General features: G+C 40.1%; 1 protein-coding gene across 1 annotated transcript in view; it reads left to right on the top strand.

Annotated features, from left to right (window-relative positions):
- Positions 1-23,793, top strand: part of LOC148871987 (mitochondrial fission 1 protein A-like) — a 34,381-nt gene that overhangs the window by 4,319 nt on the left and 6,269 nt on the right. The window contains exons 2-3 of the mRNA XM_088971115.1: positions 10,217-10,352; positions 10,567-10,688. Coding sequence (XP_088827241.1) covers positions 10,217-10,352; positions 10,567-10,688 — 258 coding nt within the window. The remainder of the gene's footprint in view (positions 1-10,216; positions 10,353-10,566; positions 10,689-23,793) is intronic.

The following is a 23,793-nucleotide window of genomic DNA, read 5'->3' as shown; positions in this document are numbered from 1 at the left end:
CAATTAAAATATTTGGGCATGTAAAGAGGCTGGGCCGAATGGGCCATAGTATCTTTTCTTGTAGTATGTTTTATTTATCTGTTAGCTAATGGGCCTATCTTAATGGGTCTGTTATTTATTTTTTGCTAGTTATCTTTATGCTATTGCCTAGCTGGCCGCCCACTTAAGGTCATACTTGTAATTATGTTAAGATTGAAGTTTAGTAAAAGGACTAGAGAAGGGATGAAAGGGATATTCGAACTCTTCTTCTTCTTCTTCCTCTTTTCTCCATCTTCTTTCTCTTGTACTTCTGTTCTCTTATTTTCTTCCTCTTTTCTCTCTAATTTTTCCAAGTTTACATAAGTTTTAGAGGACTGATTTAAATCATGGTATCAGAGCAGGTTTCTTTCTTCCTTCTTTTCTTCTTTCTCTTTTCCCATACAACCTTCGATTAAGAGAGTATATGGAGAGATAGGTTCTCTATAGTTCGGAGGATCTTTTGCCTAGTTGGTAGAGGGTTTGGAGAGTTTTAGAGGACTGATTTAAATCTTGGTATCAGAGTAGGTTTCTTTCTTCCTTCTTTTCTTCTTTCTCTTTTCCCATACAACCTTCGATTAAGAGAGTATATGGAGAGATAGGTTCTCTATAGTTCGGAGGATCTTTTGCCTAGTTGGTAGAGGGTTTGGAGAGTTTAAATCTGGCCGAATATTGCCAAGAAGTGGTGTTGTACTGTTTCTGCCCAAAACCCTAGCCGATTAGAGATTTTCGAGGTTACAAGTAAAAGTGAAGCTTTGGGTGTGGCACTCTATGCTTGGGAGGTGTCTTTTGACTTCTAAAAGAGGGCGGTTCAGGTTTGGAAGAGATTGGGAAGCTCTGGTAGGAGCGACTGCATCTTCTCTCTTTCTCCCCAATAGCCGGATGCAGTGAAACCCTAGTTTTCAAGCATCTAGGTACTGGTTTGACTTTAATAAATTTATAAAGATCAAATTTCTTGTTTTTTGATTTTCGTTTGATTAATGGAGCAATACGGAAGTGAGTTCAAGTAGGTGTTGGTTTTTGGGCTTGGCTTGGTAGATTCCGTTTTGACTAGTGTGACCACAATCAAGCTAGATGGGACAAATTATCTTGCTTGGGCACAATCTATAAGGATTTATGTCTGTAGTAGAGGAAAATTAGGGTATGTCATAGGCAGTAAAGTGAATCTCGAAGAGATAGACCCTGAATTTGTGAAATGGATGCAGGAGAACTATACTATCATAGGATGGTTGGTCAACTCTAAGCAGTCTCATATAAGTCAACACTATTTCTAGATGTCCTCTACCAAGGAGATCTGGGACAATGTTACTGAAACTTATTCATAAAAGTTGAATGTGGCTAGAGTCTACAAGCTGAAAAATGATGTGAAGAACCTAAGGCAAGGGGAGAAGAGTGTGGCAATCTACCATTCTATACTGAAATCCTTATGGCAGGAAATTGATGTTATGGAGACAGTTGCTTGGGAGACTAAGAATGATTCAGAAATGTTTAGGAAGTTGGTGGAAAGAAATAGGGTTTTTGAATTTGTTATTGGACTCAACCCTGAGTTTGACATCATTAGGCAGAATATTCTGGCGAAAGATGAGGTTACTCTTTCGTAGGTATATGCTATGGTGAGTAGTGAGGAGAGTAGGTGGCAGGTTCAGTTACAGAGTCCACCTATGGAACATTTTGCACATGCTGGAATAAAGCCGAAGGGTCCAACTGAGAAGGAGCAGGTATGTGAATATTGCAAGAAACCGAGGCATACAAAGGACACTTGTTGGAAGCTTCATCCTGATCTTCTTCTTGATTGGTTTAAGAATAATAACAACTTTAAGAAGGGCAGTCAGACAGGAAAGCCTAAGGCAGCTAATGAAGGCAGAATTTGAAAAGTATGGAAGGCTGTTAAATCACTTGGAGGCTACTGTTTCTACATCTCACTCTTCAGGTAATACATCATCATTATCAGCATTTGCTCACTCAGGTATTCGTACTTCTACAAACCATGCTTTAGTTTCAGGTAATCATAAAATTCCTTGGGTCATTGATTTTGGTGCATCAGACCATATGACCAGCTTGTCTAACCGTTTCTATTCATACCACCTTCTCTCTGGTAAAGAGAAAATATCCCTTGCTGATACCCTTTATTTATCCTCTGTCCTTCATGTCCCTAAACTTAATACAAATCTTTTATCTGTTAGTAGCTTGACTAAATCCATGAGCTGTGGCATAACCTTCTTTCCCACTCATTGTGTTTTTTAGTACCTACAATCTTAGAGGATGATTAGGAGTGGCCATGAGGCAAACAAAATATACTTACCGGAAACACCTGATAGTGCTCTTGGACCACCTCATGGAGTTGCCTTGGAGTAAGTCTTGTCAAAGTCTATTGACAAAGTTATGTTATGTCACTTTCGGTTTGGTCATTTGTCTTTTTTTGCTTTGAGTCATTTATTTTCAGATATGTTCAATAAAGTGTCTTTATCAAGTCTTCATTGTGAGTCGTGTGAACTGGCAAAGCATTGTAGACAATCTTATTCAGTAAGCAATAAAATATCTATTTCTCCTTTCCATATTGTTCACTCTGATGTGTGGGTGCCATATCATTTGCCTACTATGGGGGCTTACAGGTACTTTATCCTTTTTATTGATGATTACTTTTCTTGTTACACTTTGATTTATCTCATGAAATCTAGGGATGAAGTACCAACTATTGTGCAAAAATTTCATAAACTCATTCTTACCCAGTTTAACACCCGGATCAAAATATTCCGTTCTGGTAATGCTAAGGAGTATTTTGAGAAAACCCTCTTAGCCTATCTTGAAACTTTTGGGGTTATTCATCGAAGTTCTTGTTCTTACACTCCACAACAGAATGGAGTGGCGGAAAGGAAGAACCGACATGTGGTTGAAGTTGCTAGATCCCTCCTTTTTGCATCCCATGTTCCTATAAAATTTTGGGGAGATGCTATCCTTACTGCTACATTTTTGATTAATTGTATGCCTTCCCGGGTTCTTGGTTTCAAAACCCCCTTTAGCCTTCTCTTTCTGGATGATGATCTCTTATCTCTTCCTCTCTGTGTTTTTGGGTGCACTTGCTATGTGCATGTTCACAGCCATCAAAGGCACAACCTTGAACCTAAGGCTTGTAAATGTGTTTTTCTGGGATATGCCCCCACATAGAAGGGATACTGCTGTTTTGATCTAGTTAATGTTACTCACTTTGTATCTTGGGATGTCACATTTGCTAAGTCTACTCCTTTCTTTAGTATTCCTCTTAAGGGGGAGAAATCTGAGGAACTCTTTTCTGTCTCCAACAGTTCCTCTTCCTATTCATTTTGAGTCATCTCATGAGGTGTCCACTTCTCCCACTGGGCCTACCTCCAATATTCCTGTTCCTCCTCCTCCTCCTCCTCCTCCACCTCATCCTCCTATAATTCCTCTTCATCCTGTTCTTCAACGGTAGTACCAAAGGCACAGATTCAGACATGGACCAGTTGTTTCCACTCCTACAAAAGAGCCTCTTGCTCCTCCCATCACTACTGAGGTCACAGGTCAGCCTTCCTCTGACCCATCTACTTCTTTCCCAGACCTTGATCTTCCTATTGCTCTCCGCAAGGGCAAGTGGAAGTGTATAGCCCATTGTATCTCCAAACACCTGTCTTATAGCTTTCTATCTCCTACCTACTACTCTTTTCTTGCTTTTGTTTCTTCCCATGTGATACCCAGGTCTGTACCAGAAGCCTTATCTAAACTTGAATGAAGGGATGCTATGATGGCTGAACCGGATGCTTTGCATAAGAACCATACCTGGGATATTGTTAACTTGCCTGAAGGGAAGGATCCAATGGGTTGTAAATGGGTATTTGCCATTAATATTCACTCTGATGGCTTTATTGAGAGGTTTAAGGCTAGACTAGTTGCTAAAGGCTACACTCAGATGTATGGTATTGACTATCTTGAGATATTTGCTCTTGTGGTTAAGATGGCCTCAGTCCAGGTTTTGTTATCTTTGGCTGCTTCTTTTGATTGGCCTTTCCACCAGTTTGATGTTAAAAATGCCTTCTCGAATGGAGATCTACATGAAGAGGTATGGAAAGGAAATGCAGGGGAAGGTGCAAACTGTAGAAATCCATTTACGGTCTCAAATAGTCTTCTTGGGCTTGGTTTGAGAGGTTCAGGGCTGCTCTTGTCTCATTTAGTTATACACAAACTCAATCTGATCATACCCTGTTCTTGAAAAGAAATGGCTCTCTGATGACCTTTTTGATAGTTTATGTTGATGATATTGTGGTCACGAGTAATGACACCCAAGAAGTCAGTAAACTCAAAAGATTTCTTAACTCTAAATTCAGATTAAGGATTTAGGAGATCTCTGATATTTTTTGGGGATTGAAGTTGCTAGATCTAAGGATGGTATCTTCATTTCTCAATGCAAATATGTCCTTGACCTCCTTGCTAAGACTGGTAAACTTGGTGCTAAACCAGCCTCAGCCTCCACTCCTATTGATCCTAATCATAAGCTTTTTGCTACAGATGGTGAACTTTTATTTGATAGGAGAGTGTTTCAGAGACTGCTTGGGAAGTTGTTATATCTTTGCATGACTCGGCCAGACATTTCCTATGCAGTGAGTGTTATTAGTCAATTTATGCATTCTCCTAGAGATACTCATTTAGTTGTTGTAGAAAGAGTTCTGTATTACTTGAAAGGTACTCCAAGGAAAGGTTCCTCTACTGAAGCAGAATATAGGGCTATGGCACATGGTGTGTCAGAATTACTGTGGCTACGATTCCTTTTAGAAGAATTGGGGGTTGACTATGACAAGCCAATGATGCTGTACTGTGACAACCAAGCAACTATCAATATTGCACATAATCCTGTTCAACATGATAGAATTAAGCACATTGAGGTTGATAGACATTTTATACGGGAAAGAGTTTCCTCAAGAGAAGTTCATTTGCCATTCATCACCTCAGAAGAGCAACTATCTGATATTTTGACCAAGGGAATTCCGAGAGGGAAGCTGACACACTATATAAGCAAGTTGGGCATGATTGACATCTATGCTCAGCTTGAGGGGGACTGTAAAGAGATTGTGTTGAATGGTCCCTAGTATCTTTTTTTGTAGTATGCTTTATTTATCTGTTAGCTAATGGGCCTATCTTAATGGGTCTGTTATTTCTTTTTTGCTAGTTCTCTTTATGTTACTGCCTAGCTGGCCGCCCACTTAAGGGCATACTTGTAATTATGTTAAGATTGAAGTTTAGTGTAAGGATTAGAGAAGGGAGGGAAGGGATATTCGAACTCTTCTTCTTCTCCCTCCTCTTTTCTCCATCTTCTTTCTCTTGTACTTCTGTTCTCTTCTTTTCTTCCTCTTTTCTCTCTAATTTTTCCAAGTTTACATAAGTTTTAGAGGACTGATTTACATCTGGGCATAAAAAATTCAACAGATCCATGCTAGTTTTGAAGGTGTTCGCTAGACTGGAAGGGGGTATATTTGGGGTTGGAATCAACAAGAGGGTCAAGAAGACTAAGAATTGTAAATAAAAAGCAAGAGGTTGCTAATGCTGCAGTTGACTTGATTCACTTCAGGGCGGTGCATTGGTAGAAGTCCTTGGAGTTATTCATAGACTTTACAGTGGATGATCTGCTGAGGAAGTGGAAAGAGATTGCTAGTTCTGCTCAGGTGAAAACGCGTCTTTATTAGTCTTGGATCCCTCCCCCATTGGTTTTGCAAAGTTGAACTTCGATGGCAGTAGTAGAGGGAACCCTGGGCATTCAGGCATTGGGGGTGTATTTAGGGATGAGATGGAATTGTTTCAGCCATGTTCTCAAGCTTGATTGGAGCAGGTGACTCTTAGGGTTGAGATATTTGTGGCTCTGGAAGGTGTTCAAAGGGCTAAGGAAATGAATATTAGGAGGCTTGTAATTGAAGGGGACTCGGAGGTGGTAATAGGGTGGTTGAGAGAAGACAAGGTCGGGTTATGGAACTGCACCAATGAATGGAAAAAGTTCAGGTGGTTGGCTAAGGCATGGAAATAAAGTACAACTGGTGAAGAGATATGCTAATTCATTTGTAGATGGGTTAGCAAAACAAGGGGTGATTAGGGAATCTTTATTTTGGGATCAATTGTAATTTTGGTTTTTTCACTTTGAGGGCTCTTGCCTTTGCTGGGGGAGTTAAGAAAGTTTATCTCCTCTCCTTTGTATTTAATTATTCTGTTTGGTTAATGAAATCTTTGTTATTGATAAAAAAATGTTCTTTTTTGGGTTAGAAATTAAGTCTGGGTGGTATGTAAGGTTAGGTCTCTAGATGGAGAGTTGGGCGACAAGTGTTGGGTTGGTTTGTTGTTCAATTTAGTTTTTTTTGGGATGGGAGTGGTGTGGTTGAGGTTTGTTAGGGCGGGTTTTGTCTTTTGTTCTATTTGTGGTGATTTCTTATCACCGTTTGTATTTCTTTCTTTCTTATCTCTTAATAATTTTTTTCTTTATTTATCTTTAAAAAAATAGTACCTCTTGTAATGTGCTAATGCTCTAAGTAGATTTCAAGCAGTGATTTAAAAGGTGCGCCTGGGCAGGGCACATTTTATGGTATGCACCTCGCCTAGCTCCCATACGCAACACTTTTAGAATGTGTGCACTTGGTGTGCCTTGCGCTTCAGCCTAGGCATGCGCCTTTTGAAAATTTGCATCTTTTTTATTTTTGTTCTATTTTTTTTATGCGTAGTGGATAGGGGCTAGGTGGGCCCCACATTTGTTAATGTTGCTCATTCATCATCTTAGTAAAAGATATTTTTAAAAGAAAACTAAAGTTTTAACAGGGTTCAAAGTATCGATATGTATCATATCGGAGCCTTCCCGATACACCCCTCCAGGGGGTGTTTTGGGTCGACAAGTGGTTCAGGGCGTAGACTGGCCCCTCTGAACCAGATTCGAAAAAGAAATAAAAGAAAACAACAAAAGAGTATCGATACTGGCCGATATATCAATACTTTGAACCTTGAGTTTTAAAATCTTTTTTTATAAGCATTATGATTGTGCCTTGAATTCATTGTGGCGACCCACTTCATGAATCTGCTCCGAATTAATTTGAAAAAACTTGAAGGCAAAATTTCATAGTGGCTTGTGGTGGAAGCATGCCTAGGCATGCGCCTTTTGAAAATTTGCATCTTTTTTATTTTTGTTCTATTTTTTTTATGCGTAGTGGATAGGGGCTAGGTGGGCCCCACATTTGTTAATGTTGCTCATTCATCATCTTAGTAAAAGATATTTTTAAAAGAAAACTAAAGTTTTAACAGGGTTCAAAGTATCGATATGTATCATATCGGAGCCTTCCCGATACACCCCTCCAGGGGGTGTTTTGGGTCGACAAGTGGTTCAGGGCGTAGACTGGCCCCTCTGAACCAGATTCGAAAAAGAAATAAAAGAAAACAACAAAAGAGTATCGATACTGGCCGATATATCAATACTTTGAACCTTGAGTTTTAAAATCTTTTTTTATAAGCATTATGATTGTGCCTTGAATTCATTGTGGCGACCCACTTCATGAATCTGCTCCGAATTAATTTGAAAAAACTTGAAGGCAAAATTTCATAGTGGCTTGTGGTGGAAGCATGCCTAGGCATGCGCCTTTTGAAAATTTGCATCTTTTTTATTTTTGTTCTATTTTTTTTATGCGTAGTGGATAGGGGCTAGGTGGGCCCCACATTTGTTAATGTTGCTCATTCATCATCTTAGTAAAAGATATTTTTAAAAGAAAACTAAAGTTTTAACAGGGTTCAAAGTATCGATATGTATCATATCGGAGCCTTCCCGATACACCCCTCCAGGGGGTGTTTTGGGTCGACAAGTGGTTCAGGGCGTAGACTGGCCCCTCTGAACCAGATTCGAAAAAGAAATAAAAGAAAACAACAAAAGAGTATCGATACTGGCCGATATATCAATACTTTGAACCTTGAGTTTTAAAATCTTTTTTTATAAGCATTATGATTGTGCCTTGAATTCATTGTGGCGACCCACTTCATGAATCTGCTCCGAATTAATTTGAAAAAACTTGAAGGCAAAATTTCATAGTGGCTTGTGGTGGAAGCATAGTCCACCACAAATCGCCATTGGAGGCCTGCCCCTGTGGTGGTATGGACTTGATCCATATTCAGCTTATGGGTCCTAACCGAATACAAAGAGTTATGTATTTCGGAGGTTTTCTCTCTTGTATACTTGGTCTTTTGTCTTGTGAGAGAAGTGAGAGACTTGGGTGTATTTGGGGTTTAGGGTTTTCTCTGAGTGAGGTTATGAATGCACAACTTTGTATTCATCTCCATTACAGATTACATAGTGGATTTCTTCTCCTCCTTTGCCCGTGGACATAGGCTATAAGCTGAATCACGTAAATCTGTGTGTCCTCTTTGTTTTCTTTTCTTTATCTCTGTTTTTTCTTTCGTTTTTGGGTGCCATTGCCATTCGAATTTGTATTTCTGGGGTTTGTGCTACGATAAGGATTAAGAATTTAAGACCATGATATGAACTTGTTTGGGCTTGCCTTGAGGGGCTGGGTACAAAGGCAGTTCATAGAATTAGGAATGCATAATGTTTAACATCACATTAGCTATTTGAAGTAATGCAATTGGGAAAAGTATAAAGAGATTGACAGTTTTGCATGCTTGAATATGTTTTATATGTTATGCTTGATTTTATTTTTAAATTTTCATTTTAAATATGTTTTACATGTTATGTTTATGTATCTTAATTTAAGTTAATAGGTTTTTTAAAACATTTATTTTAAAATTTAAGTGTGTATTTTTGTTTGTTTTTTGTTTAACACTTTTATAACACAGATTTCAACAGAAGTTGTTTGTTACTTGATTTGTTTGGCATGTTTGAAAACATAGCATGACTTTTTTGCATTTTTGCACCATGCTTTGAAAAAGTGTGTTCCTTGCGTTGCACCTTGCGCCTTGGGCACAAAATTTCCCTTTTTGTTTGTTTTTTGTGCCTTAACACTTTTAAAACACTGATTTCAACAGAAGATGCTTGTACCTACTGCTCTCAGACAATGTGTCTTGAGAAAACATGCATCAAAACAAGGTACCAAGACTTTGATTTTCCATGCTTTGCTTTAAATTTCTTATTTTTACTGTAAGGGCCATTACCCAATGCTGGTCCTGACTACTTGGGATCTTTGCTGGGGTAGACTGGATATGGATCTAACTTTTGTATTTTCTGAACAACCAGCCACTATTCATCTTGAATTCATGTTCTCACACTTGTTAGCCCAATATTTTACCATTGCATCAGGCAATGGCTCCTAAATTTCTTAGTTTTAATGTATTTCAAAATATTTTATGTAATTTAATATTTCATTTGTTGATGTTTTATTATTCCATGGTTATACTTGACCCACCATCACCTTTGGATACCTGGAAATTTGGTTCCTGTACTGCATACCAATATAACATTGTGGGGATCAACTAACATTTGATTGTCTACATTCAATTGGTAGTGGTTTTATAAACATACAAGGGTGAAATCATCCACATTGGTAGTTGGTACCACTCTTATGAACTGTATGGTTGATCTTGTGATTGATGAGTAGTCGATGCTTTTATCTGTACTGGTGCTACTGTTGTATAATTGAGTTGGAAGTGTGGAAGAAGAAATAAATTGGAATCATGGTGTTCCTATTCACACACCCAAACAAACATTTTAACTCAATGTTGGAGAAATTACAAAGTTTCCCCTGAATGGGCGCCCAAAAAAATATGGAAGGGGAAGAATGTCCTTGCCCACAATACATAATCTCAACAAATTGCTTATGCTTATCATCAGAGATAAGGTCAGGGTTCATCATTTTGGGGGGAGAGAGGGGCTGGGTATCACCAAAAATGATAAAAAGAGGAAACTGATTAAGCCTTAATCCACACTTTGATATGTGAACTTGAACTTGGGGGTTTGAGCCTCAAAGATTGGATCTTGAAGCATTTTCTTTGAGTGCCATCTAACACCTTAACATAAGGTTCAGGCACAGAGCCTCATGCATTTTGAAGCACTGGTCATTGCCATCTGATGATGCCTCATTTTCTCCTTTAATGGATTTTATATACCAGATGCTGCAAAGATATGCTATACATTCTTTTGTAAATCCACTACCTTAATTGCAGACATTAATTTCTTTTCTTCTGTCATTCTGCTACCATGTTCATAACTTTCATGCATTGTCAGGGTTGTGAGAGAGAAGTTGCAGAAGCTAGTGGTGTATCAGAGGAAGGTTTAAATGAGAGCATCATGCGGCTTTCATGGGCCCTTGTTCACTCAAGGCAGCCAGAAGATGTTCAGCGTGGAATAGCGATGCTTGAAGGTGGTATAAATAGAGTCAACTGCTTCTCTTTTACATTTCAAAACTTTTTATGCTCTTTCTCTCTCATTTCCTTTACTTATAAGAGTGTGCTATATGTTCTACCTTGTTCCGATTCTGTTGAACTTCTGTATTGAATTAGTAGACTTAATTTGTGCCATCTCTTTTTTATGGCATTATTGGTACGAGGATGAATAAGATCAACTTATTGTTGCAGCTTCCTTGGCCACTACAAAAAACTCTCTGCAAAGGAGAGAAAAGCTTTATCTTCTAGCAGTGGGGCATTACAGAAGTGGTGATTATACAAGGAGCCGGCAGCTTGTGGAACGATGTTTGGAGGTTTGATCCTTTTCTGCTTTAAATCCTTGAATGGTTTGTTTTTGTTTTATTTACAGTTGCAGTCAGTGTAATCAAAATGTTAACTAATTGCCAACCATTTAGTTTAGGTAGACTGCATCATCAACTAGTTAATCAGTAACTGTGATATTAGAACTATGAGGGAAGTGAGGAGAGGATGAAGGAAACTCGCGTGAAGGAGGTTGTCATCAATGTTAGGGGGGTTGGGAAGATGGGTGAAAGAATGCGAGTGTTGCAGGTGAGCATGGTAGGCAGAGTTGTTGGAAAGGAAATGGAGGCGAAGAAAATGGAAGCTTGGGAGGTTTAGGAATGGGGAATGGAGAAAGTCATGGGGGCGAGAAGATTGAACATAGGATTAATGTTGTTCATGTTCCATAGTACACGGAGTGGGTTTTGGAATCAGAAAGAAGAGAGTTTGGTATGACATTGGACTGGTGGTTCCTGGTAGCCGGAGAGATTTCTGCAGGCAGGAGAAAATATGCGGTTTGGATTGGAGTGGTGGGCATCCCATTACATGCTTGGAGCATTTTAACCTTTGAATAGATTGGTAAGTGATACAGTAGATTCTTGAAGTTTGATGACAAGAACAGAACATGGGAGAAGCTTGATATGGCAAGAATAATGATTGAAGTGGAGGATGCCTCTACAATTCCATGTAAGATAAGCTTTAAGTTTGCAGGGGAATGATATGGTTTGAGAATCATAGTTGAAGGAGTAGATGGGACTTTCTTAAAGGTGGAGGATGAAGGCTTGAGCGAAGAAAGGAAGGTAGAAGTTGAAGTGTTTGGTAAGGAGCTGGAGTAGTTTCTAGGTTCAGAGCAGAAGAGGTGGAAGGAGAAAGGGAGTCAAAGAGAAGCTTGGTAGAAGAAGATGGTGAGGTAGCAAATTCGAAGGGCAGAGATGAAACTGTGGATGAGGTTGGGTTGAGTGGATCACTCAGTGGTGGACAAGTGGTGGGTAACATGGGTGAGCCAATGGAAGCCCAAAATTCGAGTGATTGGGTGGGTGAAGGAGACAAGGAATAGACATTACTAGGTAAGCTTAAAATAAAATTAGGGATGGGGACCACTTCTTCAAGACGTTGAACGAGGAGTTTAAAGAGAGGAACTAGAACAAGCGGTTACAAATGGTGAGGCGTATTTTTTGGAAAATGGAGGCATAGCTTGAAGGGAGTGGGGTTCCATAACGTTAGGGAGAGTTGAAGAAGGGAGGGGAAGTTGAAGGGTGATTGGGTTTGGGTTGTCACAAGATACGAGAATGGCAAGAAGATAGTGGTAACAAAAGGAAGACAAAGGAATCTGGGTGTGATTCTCTTCGAAAAGAAGATCTGCATCAGTCTAGAAATATAGTGGTAGAAGAGGTTTTGGTGCCACAACAGCACAGCTGGATCATAGTAATGAACTAAGCCAAGGAAAATGTCCATTGAAGTAGAAAAATTCATCAGTTGGAGTTCAACCACTGAATACCTACACCAATGCTGGGAAGATAGTCTTGGGTAAGTGGAACATTTAGTTGGGGATATAGTCATCACGGATCAGGTGGCTACCAAAGTGATGGAGGTTGGCCCAAGAGGACGGCTACCTAGTTTGAAAACTCTTGAGATCCTTTACCTTCTCAATCTTTTCCACCTGGGCTGAAGTTTCTAACAAGGAGGGAGATATTAGGGGATCTGGGGTTGGGTGAGTGGGAGGATGGGGAAGCAGGCTGAAGAGGAAAATATATAAGAGGGTGTATAATAGAAAGAGAAGAACTTCGGTTCAAGGTTCAAAATGTTGATGTCAATGGAAATGTCGCTTACCAAAATATAGGACATATGTTGGAAATGTCGAGGGGAAATATTGTAAAAATTAGAGACTGCGGAAATATTATGAAATATGTGGAAATATGCAAAAATGTTTTGTAAAATGATAAAAGAAACATTAATACATATTTCTAGACTATTATCTTATTCCCAACCATTATATAAAGCTAAGAAACTAAGATCAATAACAAATTAGTAAATGACGATTTACTGATTTATAATGCATTTTGATGATTTTACAAGGTTATCTGATATTTTATTTTCTTATTTTTAGTTCTGATTTATTATAAATTCTAATATATTTATTTCACACTAGTAAATAGAAATACATTTATTCTGATTTTTTAAATATTAAAGTTATAATACATTATGTTTTATTATAAATTTAATAAACTGATTCTCCTTTTTGTAGTATTAAGGTTATGATAAATTCTGATTTCTTATAAAACTTAATGAATTTATTATGATTTTTAATACTAAATTTATAATAAATTATGATTTAGTATAAAATTTATTAAACTCATTCTGATTTTTTATATTAAATGTAGAATATGGTCTATTATAAAATTTAATAAACATTTTCTGATTTTAATAGATGTTTTCCAATGAGGTTTGCTATTGGCTTGTTGGTAGGTACGAAGAATATCTATAGAGGATAAGACTACAGATTTGAAGGAAAACCATAGCGGTTAGGAGGCCTAAAAATGTGAGTAGAACGATGAAGAGGAACAAAAGTAAGAGGAGTATTTGAAACAAGAAGAGTATCTATCACTTAGAAGTTGAACAGTGGGATGATCTAAATCAGTAGAAAGGGGGGGAGGTGTAGGAGTAGGGTCTGGTGCATGCAATCGCTTGCGGGAGAAGACAAGAAAAGACAAGAAGATCCTTCATAGCCATCGAAGAGGAATTGTCTTGTGAATCAAAGTCATACAAGATAGAAATTGAAGGAGCAGGTAATTTAGCAACACCAACAAAGAAAGAAACATGTTTAAGAAAAACAACATTACGGGAGATATAGATAGGTCGGACAGATGGATCATCGCATAAAAATCCCTTATGGTCAGGTCTATAACTCACAATGGCACATATAGTAGGTTGAGAAAATAATTTGGAGCGCTCACAAGAGGGGAGATGTACAAGACATAGACAACCAAACACATGAAGAGAAGAAAAGTTTGGTGGACGACCAAACAATTTCTTTAAAGGAGAGACATTAGACAGAATCGAAGGAGTATAGTTGATCAAGAACATAGTCGTACTAGCTTTCTCCACCCAAAAGGTAGGGGGAGCATGTGACTCCTGTAATAAGGTCCTCACCACACCAAGGACATGCCCATTCTTGCACTTAGCCACTCCATTTCGCTGGGGGGTATCTGGACAATTTCATTGAACTTGTATCCCCATTAGTCTTTAAGTAAGATAGGAAGTCTCTATCAGTGAACTCTTCCATTGAATCTGAGCGGAGGATATGTACACAAGATTGAAGCTGAACTTGTACCATGGTGTGAAATAACTGAAATGTTGGAAAGACTTCTAATTTGTGCCGAAGAAAATAAATCCATGTGTACCTAGTACAATCATCAATAAATAATACAAAATACTCATATGTCAACTGAGAAGTAATAGAAGAGGTCCAAACATCAATATGTATAATTTCAAATGGAGAAGTAGCATGCTCAGACTTATGAGAGAAAGGCGAAGTACGACTCTTACTCAAACAACAAGAAACACACGAAGTGGCAAAAGTTTGCAAAGATTGGAATTTTGTTTCTTATAAACCATTGTCAAATAAAAACTTTAATTTTTCAAAATGCGGATGACCCAAACTCTTATGCCATATGTCCCAAACACTGTTTCTTTCACCAAAAGAGGAATTAGATGAGGAGCTGAAATAAGCAGATGACTTGGTTGTGAGTGGCTTCTCGAACTCCAATGCAAATAGTCAGCCCAGCCTATGCCCTCCCTTTCACTTTCCCAATGCACTGGTCCTGAATCAAGGAGCCATTAGAAGAAAAAGTAAGAATATGGCCTTCATCGACAAGTTGTCCAACTGAAGTCAGGTTTGCAGTAAGATTCGGGACAAGAAAGGTCTTGGTAAGGGAGAGGGAAGAAGAGGGGGAAAGCCTAAGGGACAAATCATTACTACTAACGATGTCCAATTTTTTGCCATTGGTAGTAACAATGTGTTTGTGATGGGTTTCAGTGTTGTTGGGTTTTGAGTATGCTCTAGTCAAATGATTGGTAGCTCCCAAATCAATAATTCAAATAGGTGATGAGAAAGAACAATAACCAGAAAACTCACTAGATAAGCCAATAGTAGAGAAAGTAGAAGAGATAGCAGAAGATATCAGTTGCTGAAATTCCTCTTTATCCATAAAAGCAGATGATTCACCTTTAGCAGAAGGATCAAATTTAGTAGGGATGATATCAGAAGTCTGGTTCTCAGTTACTTGGTGAGCACGATGTTGGTTCTTTTTCTGAACACCTCTAGCTGGTCGAATAAGACATTCCAGAATAATATGAGCATGTTGCTTACAATAAGTGCACACATTCTTCTTTTTACGATGTGAAGTAATATGGCCAAACCCTTTACACTCATAGCATTGAGTCTTAGAGGCATCTTCATTGGCTAGTTTATTATTTCCATGGGCAATGAAAGCAGTATCAGCCCCAAAATCAGCTCGATTTCCATCAAGTCCCACAACAGTTAAGAGTTTAGTCTCCTCCTTGAGGAGTTTGCCCATCACTGGTTTACCTTTCGCTTTTTTTTTTTGATCAATAACATCATCTTCATTAAATTAAGAGAAGAGAGGGAAAAGAATACAAAGGGAGATAAAATAACTTAGCTCCCCCAAAACAGAAAACACAGGGAATGCAAAGAAAAATTAAAAACTAGCCCAAAAAACAACCTCCCTATTCACTCCTCGCTTGGCCAACCCATCCGCAAATGAGTTGGCACTCCTCTTCACCCAGCTGTACTGAATCTCAATGTCCCTACCCAGCTATAAGAACTGTTTTTTCTCATTGTTAAAGTTCCACAAACCATTGTCCTCTGTCTTCAACCAATTAACCACCACCTTCGAATCACCTTCCAGAATCAAGCGGTGAATATTTAATTCTTTTGCCCTTCGAATTCCTTCAAGCGCTGCAAGAATCTCAGCCCTAAGAGAGTCACCTTCTCCAATAGGGCCAGAGAATAAAGCAGTAACAATCCCTTCCTCATTCCTGAAGACTCCTCCAATCCCAGAGGGCCCTGGATTCCTTACATTGTTGCCATCAAAATTCAGCTTTATAAAGCCCGAGGGGGGAGTTGACCAGAACGGACAAAGAGTCCTCTTGCATCTAGCAGTGGAAGCAATCTCTTTCCAGTTTCTCAGCAAGTCATCCATAGGACAATCTGAAAACAAGTCCAAAGATTTTAGCCAGTGGACAGCTCTTAAAAGGATTCGATCTAACAAACCTTCCAATGTTTTTTCCTTGTCAGAAAAAATGCGTGAGTTTCTTTCTTCCCACAAAGACCAGCATACTGCTGCCCTAATACACCTCCACATAGTCTTCCCTCGCTTCTTAGGCCAACTGAAAAAGGAAGGAGAAAACAAACCTTGGACAGTCTCCAGAGGATACCAAGAACACCCAAAACGGGAGAAAACCCACTCCTAAACAGTTTTAGCAACTTTACAAGAGACCATGAGGTGGTAGCCAGATTCCCCATCAGCTTTACAAAGAGCACATCTATTAGGAAGTAGACAATAGTTGGGTCTCTTTCTTTGAAGTAAGTTTAAAGTGTTGAATCTTTCCAGGAAAATTTCCCAACAAAAAAAACCCACCCTAGGAGGAATAGGTCTGCTCCAAATTTCCTTAACTGGAAAAGACAACCCCAGGGGGGTAGGAGGCTGAGTTAAGGTTTCAAAGAAAGAAGCACAAGAAAATGTACCAGAGCTAGAAAGGGTCCAAAATCTGGTGTCTTCCTTAGCAGGGTTTAGGAAGACACCCTCAAGGGAGGCTAGCAGAGCTACCAAGCTATCCAAGTCTGTATCCCTAATTGCCCTACGCAGGCCAAGGTTCCAACCAAAGCCTGAAGTGGAGGCTAAAGGGACCAAGAAAGAAGAAATGGGTTCATTTTTCAAGTCTGAAAGAACATACAAGGAGGGAAACTGGTCTTTCAGAGGAAAATCCCCGACCCAAAGTTGTTCCTAGAAATTTATTCGGTTACTAGAGTTTAGACCATGCCTGATCCAAGGGGAGAAAACTGGAAGTAGAATGTGGATGGATTTCCAAGGAGAAGCAGCTGAAGCCCTTGCCAAGATTCCAGGATCCCAGCCATTGTCTTCCAGCCCATGAATTCTAGCCACAATCTTAGTCCACAATTTATCCCTTTTCAACGAGAACCTCCACAACCACTTCCCCAGTAGAGCCATGTTCCTTTTCTTGAAATTACCAATCCCAAGACCTCCTAGTTTTTTTACACTTAGAGACCACCTCTCAACTCACCCTATGATCTCTCTTCTCCTCTCCAGGCTCGCAAAGAAAGTTCCTTATTAATTTTTCCAAAAGATTTGAAACCTTTGAGGGGATCTTAAACACTGACAGAAGGTAAACAGGAAGGTTAGCTAGGGTAGACCTAATGAGAGAGACTCTTCCACCTAAAGAAAGATAATTCCTCTTCCAGGCCGCTAGCCTCTTCTCAAACCTCTCCACTACTGGAGCCCAAAAGCTAACACTCTTAGGGTTATCTCCTAAAGGGAGTCCCAAATAAGTCAGGGGCCAGTCTGTAATTGCAAAACCTAGCTCACCTGCAAATTCCCTTAGGTCTCTCTTGTTCACATTCACTTCCGCCACAACTCTTATCAAAGTTTACCTTGAGGTTAGATATCTGCTCAAAAAGTTATATTGTCAACTTTAGATTCTGGATCCAATTGAGGTTCCCTCCTGCATAGAAAAGGATAGTATCATCTGCAAACTGTAGAAGAGTTAAGGGAACCTCCTCCCTTCCTACTCTCCACCCTCTTATCAGATTCCTCGAGTCTGTTCTATGGATCAATCGCCCAAGCACATCAACAATCAGGGTGAAAAGAAAAGGGGAAAGAGGATCTCCTTGTCTTAGACCTCTCAACGCCGGAAAGAAGTCAACTACAGTCCCGTTCACCATGATAGAATAATGGCAAGTCCTAACACAGCCCCGGATCCACTTACACCACCTGTCACCAAAACCAAAACTCCTCAACCTCTCTATCAAGAAAGACCAATCAACCAAGTCAAAAGCCTTCTCCAAATCCAATTTGCAAACTACTCCCTTCTTCTTTGACTTCCTAAAACTCTCCAAGCTCTTATTTGCAATGAGAATCTGATTGGTGATCTGTCTTCCCTCCACAAAAGCACTTTGGTTGGGTGCAATAATAGAGGGGAGCACCTTCTTTATCCTAAGAGACGACACCTTTGCAATGATTTTGTACAAGCTAGTCACCAGACTAATAGGTCTAAAATCTTTTGGTTGAGAAGCATCTTTCTTCTTTGGGACTAAGGCAATGAAAGTTGAGTTCAAGCCCGGGTTTATTACACCCCCTCTTGTGGAACTCCTCAAAAACCGATGTAAGATCATTCTCCAAAATATCCCAACAATTCTGGTAAAAGGCCATTGTGAACCCATCTGGATCCGGAGCTTTTGTCCTATCCATAGAGAATACTGCTTCCTTTATCTCCTCCATATCGAACCTTTTTTCTAACCACTCTCTCTTCTCTGCACTTAGAGTCGACCTATCCAAACCCTCCAATCACACTCTCTCATTTATAGGCCTTCTAAAATTAGATTTGAAGTGGTTTACTAGAGCCTCTGCAATTTCAGCCGGGTGAGACAAAACTGCTCCATCAACTTCCAAATTAGAGATGTAATTCTTCTTTCTCCTTCCATTTGCCACTGAATGGAAAAACCTTGTGTTTCTGTCTCCCTCCTTTAGCCACTTACACCTAGATTTTTGCCTTCAATTGATTTCCTCCTTAATCAGGATGTCCTCCATCTGCCTCCTCAAAACCCATCTCAACTTCCTTTCTTCCTCTCCAAAGGGGCCTCTCTCTTCCTTCAGGTCCAAATCCTCGATTTGCTCCACCATAATTTGCTTTCTCTCTTCTAATCTTTCAAACTCCAGCTATTCCACTCCTTTAATTGAGATTTTAAGTATTGGAGTTTCTTGTGGAACCTCATTCCCTCCCAATCAACTACCAGATTAGCTTGCTCCCACCACTCCGATTTTCCCAATGAAATCCGGCTGAGTCAACCACATATTTTCAAACTTGAAAGGGGTAGGCCCTACTCCTCTTATTTCCTCCTTGACCAGTGGTCTGAAGTAAGTCTAGGGAGAGCCCTAGAAGTAATATTGCCCCAATGTTCCTCCCAATCTGTTGAGAACAAAAACCTGTCAAACTTAGAGCAAATTGGCCGAGATTGAAGGTTGGACCAAGTGAAGTTATTATTTAGGAAAGGAAGTTCTTTGAGATTAAAAGAGTCCACAAATTGGTTGAACTTCCTCATACTTGTTGTCACTCTCTGTCTGGGGTTGTTGGTTTCGTCCATAAATCTCATTACATTAAAATCCCCTCCCACACACCAAGGTCAATCCCAGAGGCCTCTAATGTCACTCAGTTCTTCCCATAATTTCTCCCTTTGCCTATAGTCATTGGGGCCATACACATTTGTTGGTACCCATTCATATCCATTGTCCACCTATCTGAACTTTAGGGAGACAGAATGATCTCCAATTAGCTACTCCACACCTAAGAGTATCTCTTCTTTCCACAAGGTTACAATCCCTCTCGAGAGGAACCCCACGAAGGAGCAGCCACCCACTTTATACCTCTAGAACTCCACACACTCCTTGCCCATTTGGAATCAAAATCCATTCTTTTGGACTCTTGAAGCATTACCACATCCGGATTAAACTTCTTAATTACCTCTTTGATTGTTGCTCTCTTCCTAATGCTACCCAACCCCCTCACATTCCAACTTAGGATTCTCATTGAAAACTATTAGCCTTAACCCTAACTCCTCCCAGATCTATTTAGACCCTTTTCTTCTAATCCCTTTCACTTCAAACTTCTTGTCTCCCTCAATATCTTTTTTTAATCTCTCCACTTCACTCAACCTTCTAAACTTCATCTTGTTGTCCTCTTTTTTTGCATGTAGGCTTTTAGATCATTTGGGTTCTTTAGCTTGCACCCCAACTTTTTCACAAACTCTGCAACTGGCTCTTCCCCATTAGTTTCCTCCTTTTCTAAAGAAGCACTCTCCTCACTCCTAGGAAACTTCTTGTTCCTTCTCACATTACCTCCAACTACAGCCCTTTCTGTCCCCTCCAGACTCCCTCTCTGAAATCCTTCCTTTCTACTTCACCCAAGAGGCTTTCTAAGATTTCCCATATTATTGTCTCTCTGCAAGTTTCCTCACCCACTTCCCCCCCTTGTAGACTCACTATGGCTTTCAGACCAAGGGCTTCCGACTCTTGGTTGGGAAGAGAATCTAGAACAAGAGACACAGAGCGCTCATTAGTATCCAAAACTGTATTGGCAGAGTTGAGGGATTTACCTAAGGTAGAGAAGTGAGGAGAGAGCAAAGGCGAGGGAGTGGTAGTCACTTTCTTTGTTGAGAAATTAAACCACTCTGTCTCCTAGAGTTGGGGGAAGAAAATCCCTGTCGCTGTATCAACACAATGACCCCTTTCTGTACCCAAGTATGTACCTCTCTGTGAGGTACCCTTGTTCAGCTATGAGAAGACCCGAGCTACCTCCTTTAAGGCCTCTTGCAAAGCACTAGAACTAGGGGGGGGGCTCATCCAGATTTGGGCTAAGATCATTCACCCTCTCCTCCCCCTCCTCCTTTCCTTCCCCCACCGAATCCCTTAAGAACAAACAATCCAGGATAAAAGTATCCCTGTTCTGATCTTTAGATAGAGCTTCATCTGCCGCACTGCCTAAACTCCCACAGGCTTCTAAACTTTCATCATATTCAGAATCTGAACCGCAGCTTAACCAACCTTGATCAACCTCTTCCTTCTCTTCTGATTTGCCTCTCGAATAGCGTGGGTTCAGGCGATCAGGAATGTTGTGTTTTTGCACGTCGCCGGCTACACGTTAGACCCAACACAGAGGCCGGCGTCCTTCTACCTTGCTCGCTAACTTCGCCCCTCCACAGTCGAGAGGGCGAGACTTAGATGGTGATAGATGAATGTTGCCATCTATCATCTCCCCAAGCCTGCCCCGCCCCACGTGATGACTTAAGTTGTCACGTGGGCTTTTAAAACCAAGTGAAGGCTCACCCATTGACCCGACGGGCCCAACCTTCCTTAAAGCCAGTTCAGAGAAAGACTTAGAGCACAAACGACTCTTTCCCATTTTAGCCACGTCAGCAAAGGATGTGCCACCCTCTTTAAACAACCCCTCTTCAAAAAAATTTGAATTAGAAGCCTTAAAAGGAAAGCTTCGAAACTTGGGGCACCCCTGCGACTGTTCCCCTTCCTCTGTATTTTGTCCACACGCATCAGGCTTTCCCGCCAGCCCCTGAAGGCCACGTGTACACCAACCTGCAAGCTTGTCAGTTCCTTCAACCTCTGGTCGTCTTCCCCAAAGCAAGGCTTCATCTTCTGAAGCTAACCAGACCTTGTACCAAGCACCTTCTGAGAGAACTTCGAAGGCCCGCGACAAGTTCTCCGGTTTGATCCCAGCAACCTTAAGTTCCACCGCTCTCAAGTTTCTTAAGTTAACCTCCAACAGAACTCCACTCAACGCTCTAATAATTTTCCTCAGTATTTGATCATTCCAAAGGTTGAAGGGAAGACTGAGAAGTTTAATCAAAAAGCTGCCGGCACTGGGTTCAACTTCGTTGCATTCTGGAGCCCAATTCTAGACCTGAATCAAACTTCCTTCTACAAGGAAAGTACTGAAGATCAGTTTCTTATCTCCAATATCTAATAAAGCTTTCTTTTCAGCAAAAAGCAGCAACATTACATCTTCATCTAATCCCAACCTCTATGCAATTACTTCTAAAACTTTCGTCCAATCTTCTATCACCCTTTCTGCCACTAGGAACACCCTCTTCTCCCAGCTCCCACCCCCTCCTTCCAAAGCTACTCGTCGGAGGACAGTCGAGCTGGACACCAAAACTTCAGGGTAATGCTTAGAGCAGGGCACCTGATCACACAGGACAGAATGAAGACAATCCTTCGAACCAGGGGCTTCTTCTACTCTCCCTTCGACCTCCAAGAGAAAAGGCTGAAGATTAAAAGCGAAAGAAGCCCACCCTCTCCGCTTCAAACCTTCTGGAATACACAACACTTGCCTTTTGTTATTACCAAAGAGTTCGGTAACCATTATGAACCACCCTTTTCCATTCCTTTTTAGCACAGAATCGAACCTCTTATTCTCACAGGTCAACGAGTTTCTCCAACCTTCTTCCCATAAGGAATTTACAGTTCCATCTACAAAACCTTTCAACCACACACAGGCCTCCTCTGGTAGGAGAATCGACGCCCTGCTCCCTTCTCTGATTTTCAAGAGAACCTTCCCCTTTGTCCTTCCCTGCTCAAACAGGAAAGATTTGGTACTGTGGTAGATACCCATTTTGTTTCTTTCTGGAATGCACCACGCCAAACACATGTTCTTTTAACCCAGTTTGAGATCAAGGATCCAATACTCAGGTATTTCTTGGGAATAGAGGTTGAGATTATGGAAGGACATCATCACTTAAACAAAGTATGCCTCAGATATCTAAGGAGACAAGTAAGCTTGGAGCTAAGCCAATTGACATGCCTATAGATCCTAATCATAAGAGCCATGGCTCTGTGGATGCTTTTGGTCACCACATACAGTTATCAATCAGTTAAACAGGTTCAGATTATAGAAACTAGATAACTGTGAGTGAACAAATGAGTTTCAGCATCAGCAGAAGAAGAATAGAAAAGAGAAGAAGGAAGAGAGAAGAGAGAAGAGGAGAGGATTTGAGAGAAACAGATAACTGATTTACCTTTCACTTCTCAAAGTGTTTTTGAAGGTATTTGACACATTCAACAGAATCCGAGGGGTCAATGTGGACTAACTCATATTCATCTCATAAATCCTGAAATCTAGAATAGTATTCTTGTATTTTTCTATCCCCTTGGCAATAAGCAAAAATTTCAGATTCAATTTGATACTGCCTTGACATGTTTGATTGATAATAAACCTTCTCCAAATATGCATATGTATCATATGCAGTCCTCATTCTTCTCATAGGAACAGAAATATGGGTCTCTATAGAACTCAGAATCCAAGAGACCTACTTTCCATTGCTGAAATGCTTTTACATCAGTTTCTTCAGGTTTAGTGACTTTACCATTCAAATAGCCCTCTAAACCTTTTCCCTCAACAAAAAAAATCAAATGGAACTTCCACAAGCTGTAGTTAGTTCCATTAAACTTCACTGGAATGGTGTCTACTTTTTCAGCCATTTTATCGAACAGTTCACAGATGAAAACTACGTCAATATTGAAGCCGAGCCTACAATTGGACAAACAATGACTGATCTTCAAGCAAAGGTATTTGAAATCCTTCAACACACTAAGAAGAAGAGTCCAACAACAGAACAAGAAGGATTTCCTAAGAAACAAGTCCAACTAGCAAAGTATTCAAAGTTAATAGTCCAATAAAGTGAGATTGCAGTCCTACTGATTCAAAGAAAGGTTCAGAACCCTACCAAAACAGATTTAAATCCTCAGTCAAACCAAATAGTATCTAGAGTAGGCTAGGGCGAAACCAACTCCAAAGTTTCAAGATGAACAAAGCCGCCAATCAAGAGAAATCGGAGAAAACTCTACCTAGTAGGCGTCCTTTTCTAGGAGAAATACCAGAAGAAGGAGAACTGAAAACCCTTTCCAAACTGATTCGATCCAGACCGAGCAAGGAGATATCAGTACAACTCCTTTGGGTGACACCAAATCCAAAGTTTTATGCAGATCTGATACTCCAAACATGAGAACCAAAGAAAGCCCTAAAGTTGCTGGTGCAAAAGTCCAGAAAATATAGTGTTGACTGATCAAAACAATCCACAGAAGCTTCAAACCAGTTGTGAGAATTCAAGAGTAACCTTCAATTTTGAGCACAAATCAGATGCTAAAGCTGGTACACAGAACCTTCTCTAATACCATGTCAATAAGATGAACAGTAGAGAGTCTAGAACCAGGTTTCAGGGGTGTCAAAGAATGAATCCGACTCCCACCCCAAAGAGCCTTTATTATATTATGGATATTTACAACTAAGCCCACA

This window comes from Nelumbo lutea, chromosome 2 (genome assembly GCF_056320005.1).
Source record: "Nelumbo lutea isolate HS-2025 chromosome 2, American lotus-T2T, whole genome shotgun sequence".
In the NCBI taxonomy this organism is placed as follows: Eukaryota; Viridiplantae; Streptophyta; class Magnoliopsida; order Proteales; family Nelumbonaceae; genus Nelumbo; species Nelumbo lutea.
Note: the sequence above shows the minus strand (reverse complement) of the source record. Positions and strands in the feature narration are given on the sequence as shown.